The sequence below is a fragment of the Cebus imitator genome, unplaced genomic scaffold, assembly GCF_001604975.1.
Source record: "Cebus imitator isolate Cc_AM_T3 unplaced genomic scaffold, Cebus_imitator-1.0 Scaffold153, whole genome shotgun sequence".
Lineage (NCBI taxonomy): Eukaryota > Metazoa > Chordata > Mammalia > Primates > Cebidae > Cebus > Cebus imitator.
The window spans coordinates 3966495-3975137 of record NW_016107468.1 but is presented as its reverse complement, the minus strand read 5'-3'; the positions used below and the strand labels follow the sequence as shown (position 1 = coordinate 3975137).

Below are 8643 nucleotides of genomic sequence, written 5' to 3'. Positions count from 1 at the left end.
GGGAAAAAAAAAAAAAAAAAAAAAAAAGTAAGACTTCTGAGTAGCTTTTCCAAGAGGGGCTTATCCTTCCTGACTATGGGTCTTTAGAACCTGTTTTAAATGCCTCCTTAGCAGGTTCTCCTGAGTAGGTTACACACTCACATTCCCATCCCATTCTTCCCTGTGCCAGGAAGGCTGGACTGACCTTGACTTTCTGTTGGTGGTGGTAAATCTGCCAGGCGATGTGAACATGCATAGCACACCACTTCCCTGGTTTCTGGAACAAGAAAGAGCAACGTGGTTAGGAGGAAGACATTTCAGAGAAAACCACCTTCAATTTCCCCAAAGCTTTCAGCAGATTTTGGCTGCAGAGGCTTCCCCCGCCACCCCATGAAACAAGAGTGCTTTGTACTCTCAAAGTGCCTTCCATCAGCAGCTCTCCAGCCCAGTCACAAGGGAGTCACAGCCAGCTCCCCCTCTCTCCCCACGAGGGCTGCTACTCAGAAAACCACATTGACAAGGACCTCCCCGGTTACCAAGGACAAGATGGCAAAAGCCTGAATCCCACACTCTGTCTTTTCTCTTTCTTTTCTGATGCCAGCTGGCAAAGCGGGAGCCCTACTTAACAAATGCTGCCATGCTATAATGCAAATCAGCTGTTGGGAAGAGCTCATTAGTGAATGTCTGTGAGTCAACTCAAGAGGGTACGGAGCCTGTCCTAACCTCCCCCAGGACTGTGGTTGTTTTTATTTGAACCCCCAAAGTGGTACAAAGAAATACACCACCTTTTGATTGAAGCCCAGTGACCATAAATGCTAAGAGTCAACTACCCATTCATGTTGGTGGGGATTGTTCTTAAGTTTAAAGGAAAGAAAAGAAACAAGGAGAGGAATTCCTTCCTTCCTATTCTCTAGGCCTCCGCAGGTCTCAAGTCCCGCCTCCACCCTCTGGGGTTGAATTTGAATCCATAGCTCTCCAATTATTTTCATGTCTTGCTTTATAAGGAGTGCATTCTCTTCTACCAGTCAGCGGGCAGGGACCACCTCCTTACTTCATTTCCACTAAGTAATCTACCCATAAGCTCGAAGCGCACGCTCAGTAACTACTGGATAGATGAGAAGAAACACAGCCTCATTCTACAGCGGCAAAGAACAGAAGATTCTGGTTTCTACAGTAAGGAGCGGCTGCTGAAACATACACTGAGATGCAAGTCTGGGTCAGTTCTCTTGCAATGAAACTATGGGTAGTTTGAAATCACAAATAATATACTGCCTCACCTAAGTGATGACACAGTTCTTTTTCCCCTGGAGAAATCAAATTATCTGATTATATGCCCTAGAAATGACTTAAGTATAGTGAGAAATCTGCTGTCCATCCATCTTCTGTCCAACAAGTCACCATGCCTGCCTCACAACCCCTAGGTAGTCGGCATTCATTCAGAGGTCATCACACTGGCCGCTCTCCAGACCTCGAGAACAGTTTGCTTTAAGCAAGATGTTGAGAAACCAAATGCTTATAGTATCTCCTTCCTGCACCTTAAAAAGAGGTCAAGAGGCTATGACAAGTCAATGTCACTTGGTGCAAAAAAAGGGAGCTGCCAGCCAAAATAGACCCAGATATGTATTTTCTAAGTGCAAGAGAGACTAACTTCAGTCCATAGATGAAGTCTTTTCCCCTTAAGTTCCAACTAGTCAAACCTTTTACCAGAACTGCTAACAAGAGATCTGACTCAGCTGAACTTGGTAGACAAAAAAGCCAATGGCCTGGCTTCCTCCAACCGTGAGAGCAAAACAATTTAGGCCATTTTCAATCACACTACCTGAAAAACCCAATCACTGCCATTGCATGTCTTATTCCAACTCTTCTATGGTTTATTTCCTTGTAATAGACTTGTATTTTTAACTCACAGGGAGTCAAATAGAGGTTGCAAAACAGTTCTATAAGAAGCTTTCTTACCCTTAACATAGGTCTGAAAGGATCTGTCAACTGTGAAGAGAAAATGACAACTTGGTTACATGCCTGTCACTCAAACAATTGCTCTAATTAACAAATTTGTAGTGCTTCATTAGGAGGGGAAATTAAAATGTTAGAATTTTACTTTTAAATGAAGCCCTTTTAGAGAATAATTAACCCATTTTCACACTATCAAAAGTGCCAAGCGCCCCCTCCCCCACTTCACAAGCCGTGGTACATCTACGCTGACAAGCCCCTTTACAAGTTTAATCAATAGCAATGTGCCCTCCGGCACCATGATTTGCTCACATCACATACCAGGAGTTTCACTGTCTTAAGCTCCAAACCACACCAGGTAGGTCTGAGGGAGAATGACCTTCAGAGCCCAAGCTTTTAAAGCTGTATACCAACTGGTATCTGGGGAGAGGTGTCCTTTCCATCCATACAGTAGGATTAGGCTATCTTTACCAATACCCTTAAATTGATGACTTTACATTATTTATAGCTATTAAACATTTTCAAGAAGTTCACTACACATCATAACATACTTACATAGTTGAGTCATTTTAAACTTCTATCTAACTCTGGTTATCAATTTCTGACTGTCCTTATGTAGGTAAAAAGACAATATTGTTAAAGATAATTATTCTTCCATATTTAGTATAAAGATGACTATAAACAATGAGGCAAAAATTATATCTGTCGTGTAACTTCAAATTCCTTTTTTGGAAGTAGCAGTGGTAATAAATTATGAATAAACAACATAACCAAAGCATAATGGATATTTTATTTAGCTCTAGAGTACAGAAGGATCCCTAGCACATTAAAAATACAGGGCCAAAGAGCCGTGCAGTAACACTAACTTCCTGACCCCAGGCAAGGGGGAGGATGTGTAGCCTGACTTCCAGGAAGAAAAGCGCTTAGCGCTTTAGTGCTTTGCCATTCAAAACATTCGATAGCTACCTCATTTACGTAAGAAAATTTAAGGAGACAGAGAAGTTTAGTTAAGTAAAAACTATACAAGCTGGCCTATAATCCTAGCACTTTGGGAGGCCGAGGTGGGTGAATCACCTGAGGTCAGGAGTTCAAGACCAGCCTGACCATCATGGTGAAACCCCATCTTTAAAAAAAAAAAACTACACAAGCTAACAATGTCCAATATCGGGGCTGGGACCATAAGTCATTCCTCTTTTCTCCCATTGGGAAGTCAGTCTCTTTGTGTCATATGCCCGCAGTGAGCAGGAAAGATTGTGCTTTTTAAGAGTAACTGGCATTTTCCTCCACCAAATAGAAGAACAGCTGAAATAACAGCTCTCTCAAAGGAGCTAAGGAAGATGGGAGTGCTGGGCTGGCCAGCCCATGCACACACACACACCCCTGGTGTTACCTGAGACCAAGCCTGACTTTGCACGTACCCTCGGGTCCTTTTGGAGTAAAGTGTGTGGGACTGTCCCAGGCCGAGCAGCGACATCGATAGGGTTGGATGTCTATAAATTAATTAGAGCACAGCTTAGGAAGCACAGAACAGGTGACACAAAAGCAAGATCCTTCTCTCCTTCTAAATGAGACAAGCCAAACTTCATTTGTTTGTTTGCTTCTGAAATACAAGATTCATTTTTCTCAGGGGGCACACAGGCTCTTTCTCAAGGGGGCCTGACCACAGCTTGCTCTCTCCAGCAATGGCATCTAAAAGCAGAGAGAGGTCCCCAGAACATTTCACTGCAATAAAAGGCACAGGGCCCAAAAAGAGAAGTAAAAAACGTAAGCGCTGCCCTGGGACTCCTCTTCTGAAGGAAGCCATGGCAGTGACCGTCATTGGTTTTTTTTGCTTAATCACCATACAGTCTAAGAAATGCTTATTATAATTGGCAGTATCAGGTGTTTCTCATCAGAATCACTAAAAGTATTTTACAGACATTAAGCTCCCAATTTTAACTGGTAGCCAATAACAAGGAATTACACTCAGTAATTACTCATTAGCAGTGGTAGAAATGGGGATGGGACAAGAGAACCTAACTTAGGGACCTCGCGGATCTGCTCCTCCATGATTTCTAAAGCAATTTCGCTTTGTCTTACCTATTCTCACCATTCGCAAGTATTACTAATCATAACCTTATCGGTGAGCTTCTGTCCTTTGAATTAGCAACAATAAAAAGCCTACTTTGGGCACAGTCACTACTTTTTAGTGGGAAAGGATTCAGGAGACAACACCAGTTATTTTATTGAAGAAATCACAACTTCCATGAACACCCCCTACACCAGGAAGTTAAACTCCAGGGGAAAAGGAGCTCAGGTTTAGGCATGAGGCTTGACGACAAGAAGGGGGGAAGAGAGAATGAAAGAAGAAAAGCAATCAGCTGCAGTACAACTAACAATTAAGCTGGAGTTGTTAACAGCCTGATTTGCATACATATGAAGAACTCCACTAATGAACTGCAATCTACATATTCAATCAGGACGATGGCCTGGAAAGGCCTATTTCAACACCAGGAGAGACACTTTCTTGCCCAGATGTAGTTTTCTGTGTGACTGGATAATTGTGAGTGAGGGAAATAGTCTAATTTATTAAATGACCTACCAGTCTGCCTGGGGAGGCACCAGAGATTTGGTGCAACCTACAGGGGACAGACCAGGGTCTGAGGGACTAGTAAAGTGCAGACTGGGAGTTTAAAAGTCACCATCATTTTATCTCCGGATAGGAGGTGTTTAACGAGGCTGTCATAAAAGCCCTTTGTATCTGTAACCTTGCATATAGGGTGCAATTCAGTGCAGGCAAATTCAATAGATGAACTGCATTCAGTGCAATTCAATGCAGGTGATTCTGAAGGGGGGGTACCCCGCCTCTAATGCCTTTTAATTCTTTTCCTGTCTTTAGTTTTAATGCAACATGTCTTTGGAAATGCAGTTACGTGCTTATCCTGGAAGACTCTGGCCCAAAACTGTGTTTTACCTTAAGAATGAGATGGGGTGAGGGGGTGGGGAAGAAAACAGAAAACCCAAATGACACACAGCAAAATATCTTCAAGTTTGAAAATGGTTACTCACACGAAAGTACAACTCTTTCATTTTTGTATGAAAGTAAAATAGGAACTGTAAGTATATTTAAAAAGATAGTGCTTCAAGAATGACTCTTCAGTATGGACCTTTAGAGACAGCTGTAGCCAACGCTGAACGGCATTATCACTGACTAGGTAGAATGGAATTTAGCTATTATCAAGGGTAAAAGGTTAATTCCACACTATGATGTTAGTAACTGATGACAGAGTCCTGGCCAGGGTAACCACGGCAGGGGCGGGATGGCTGAGAGTGAGGGGGAAAGAAAGGAGGACCGGAATGGCAGGCGACCCCCCAACGTGTGGGCAGACCCTGTGTGCAGCTGATGGGGCTGGTGAGGGAAATAGGGAGAATGAGGAGAATTCATAGGTTACAATTTTAGTTTTGGAACCTGTATCCCCACTTCTACAAGTCAGTAAGGACTCAGCTTTGTGTCTTTACTAATTACATATATCTGAAGAATAACTTAGCGCACATGTGTCTGACATTTCATAGAATTCCTGACCAGAAGTTATGTCCACGATATTGGTAGTAAAAAAAAAAGTATTACGTATATTTTAAAGAGCACAAGAAATCTTAGCTTAACTGAGATTACGTGGGTAGTACAGTTTGAAAATTAAATTTTCACAGCCGTTTAAAACTAGATGGACTCAGAAAAAAATAGGCTCACTCTAATCCCAGTGGTCACTTAGGACCTCACTGATTCGTCACTGCGCAGGCAAGAGGACGCAGAACTTCCTGCACGCCTGGCCTGGGATGCCACTTAGACACATGCCTGTGTGTTTTCACTGTGAGGTTTCTTACCTTCGGCTGAAATGCTCCTTGTAGTGAACCAAAAGGGCCAGTGGGTGGGATCATAGGGGGGATGCCCGACACTGCAGGAGGGTAGGAATGGAAGAGCTGTGGCCAAAGACGGAGAGGGGGAAAAAAGATTTTAGTAGGAGGCAAGTGACATATTCAAATTCCCTTCCCATAGAAAGACATTGACATGAGCAAGCCAAGTAATCTCAGTTTGATGCTATTAGTCAAGAAGCCATGATGAAATGATCACACAGATGTGCCATGAATGTGTAACTTAAAAAGTTAAAAGTAGTTCAGAATCAATTTAAAAGTAGTTCAGAATCAATCAGCCAGCAAATGACGTCCCGGATGAGGGCATCATTAGAAAGGGAGCTTTTCTAACTATTAATTTTGGATAGAGGTCCTAAATGATTGGAGACTTTAATGCGTTTCAAAAATAGGCGGGATCCTGAGCCAGATAAGATGCTCAATAATTACAAGTTAATGGAGTGGGGGGTGGGAAGGAGACAGAAAAAAGAAAAAAAAAAGGAAGAAAAAGAAGTCTTCATGAGTGCCGGGATTTTATACCATTAAAACTCAATTAGTACTTTTAGATTTTTAATAGTTTGAGGAAATGAGAACATATTCAGAATCCTTGCTTCATTAGGTTGTAGAAGTGGCAGTTCCAGAGGACAATGAAATTCTCTCATCTAAAATCATGACAAATATTTGTGAAAGGGTAAAATGACTCGATGTATACTTTAAGTGGAGCTGGCAATTTGTCTAGAAGATGGATTCTCATTGCACAGACATCACCCGAGTCTGGAATGTTACTATCGAGCTTTCGTTTGCTCTTAAGTCTCAGGTACTCAAGGCACTTCCATATTAACGTATGAAGTCTGAATTTCTATGGCCACTTCTGAATGGTATCTGCTATTAAATGAACAAGCTCTTTGGAGGACACTCAAGCCAAGCCCTTCATGTAGGAGTCCACTCTGTGACGGGAAAAGAATGATTCTGAATGAAGACTATGAATTTTCCTAAATCAATAGCCTATAAAAGGACACAATTGTGGAAAGAAATAGAGACAATCTGAAGACAATGCAAACACATCTTTCCTTCTAAAAATTTAGTATTTTTGAGGTCCTATTGGTCTGGTTCTATCTACTGTCATCAGGCCACCATACAAATATTTTAAATAACGCTCCACCCTCATGGCTGTTTATTATCTGAAAAACATAATAATTGAAGCTCTTCTTAATAAAGGATTTGTATTAGCTATTTTTGGTAATGACTGAAATTCACATTTCGCAATCCCGTTTTCAGAGCACGTCCTTTTTCTGTTGGTCTTTATTTCATTTTGCTCCCTTCAATGATGCAGCAAAGTTTTTCAGACTAATTGATATTGAACTAAATCCACTTAAACAGTGATTGCAAGCCAAGTGCCCTCATTTAAAACTACTTTTAAGTCTAAAATTGTGTTTTAGATACTTGAGTGCATTGCATCTTAATTCCCCTTATAATGTTCTAACCCCGAAAGCAGGGGAGACTAAGTACTTCATGTATTATCCACTATAACTCCTAATATGAAATAACTCTCCCACAGTACACTGAATAAAGCTGAGTAATTCAATGCATGCCACAGTAAAACACACTCACATTTCTAGTACTCTGCCTCCAGGTGGGCATTTTCCCTTTCATGTTTACAATTTAAACACTGGATGTTCTTACCACTTTCTTTTTGCTTAAGCCCATTACTGACCTCTTACAGCATACACAGAGCTGACTATTCCTCTCCCTGCCTAACAACCTGAAGCACCTAAGTAAGAATACATACATACACTTTCCAAAAATTCAGGCCTTCAGGCTTCTTCTACATCTTCAGTCTAGGAGGGTAGAATATGCCAATCAGAAGGCACCACAGTGGGTCCTACAATGTAAATCTGAGCCACTTGTTGGGCACACTAAACTTTCCATATAAATTATTTTGTTAGCTGGTCCTTACTTTAAATCAGCAAAGCACAGACTAAGGGCAGAATGGTGACACCCCTGGGCCAGACCCAAAGAGGAAACCCATAGGTCTACTGGATTTTGTGTGTCCCCATGAAATATGTTTTTGTATCCCAGTACTGAGCAGGACGTGAGGGGGACCATGCTGGGAGGGAGGGAAAGGAGTCATCACTCAAATATACTTCTCTAACTTTTTTTTTTTTTTGAAGAGGTCTTTCATCTTATTTCTAAATGCCTCTAGAGTACATAATCCTCCATTGATTTCTAATATTTTCTAGTCTTGACTTCTCAGCTATACTCTTGACTAACATGGTTTCTAATTAACTGGTTCAGAGTATGAATGAATTCAGTGTTTGCTGATCTATTAAAGTAGCACTTCTACTCAAATGGTAACACTATCTACAAATCAAAGCAAGAACAGTTGAGTATGGTGAATCAACATGGCTACAAGCAATGTTAACCTTCTCTTTTTTCAGGTTTCATTAAAGAAAAAAAATCACTGGCAAAGAAACTTGCACATTTTCAGATAAAAATGATGCAGTATTCACCCCATCATCAAAATATCATGGAAATATTCAAGATCATTGAATAAAAAGAAGCTCTTTTCTTACAGGTTAAGTGAACATTAACTTAGGGTGTTATCAATTGAAGTTCCAAAATGTACTCTTAAAATTGCCTTAAACAAGTTTTGTTTTTTAAATAAAGGAGAATGAGTTTAAAGAGAAAAATATCACTTATTTCAATTTTGGGAGTTTCTCTTAATTAAGTGATATTTTTACTTTCCATTGTAACAAGCTCAACAGAACAATACCAGCCATGTGGAAGAGGATTCTACATTTAGTCTAGAGCAAATGAAAATTTACTTGT

At 40.9% G+C, this 8643-nt stretch overlaps 1 protein-coding gene across 4 annotated transcripts in view; it reads right to left on the bottom strand.

The window, feature by feature from the left end:
• The window catches only part of AUTS2 (activator of transcription and developmental regulator AUTS2), a 1221721-nt gene that overhangs the window by 15692 nt on the left and 1197386 nt on the right, over positions 1 to 8643 (bottom strand). For all 4 annotated transcript variants that reach the window (XM_017543342.1, XM_017543344.1, XM_017543343.1 and 1 more), the window contains 4 exons: positions 5791 to 5886; positions 3348 to 3419; positions 1936 to 1965; positions 185 to 256 (listed from right to left, as the gene is read on the bottom strand). In XM_017543342.1, coding sequence (XP_017398831.1) covers positions 185 to 256; positions 1936 to 1965; positions 3348 to 3419; positions 5791 to 5886 — 270 coding nt within the window. The remainder of the gene's footprint in view (positions 1 to 184; positions 257 to 1935; positions 1966 to 3347; positions 3420 to 5790; positions 5887 to 8643) is intronic.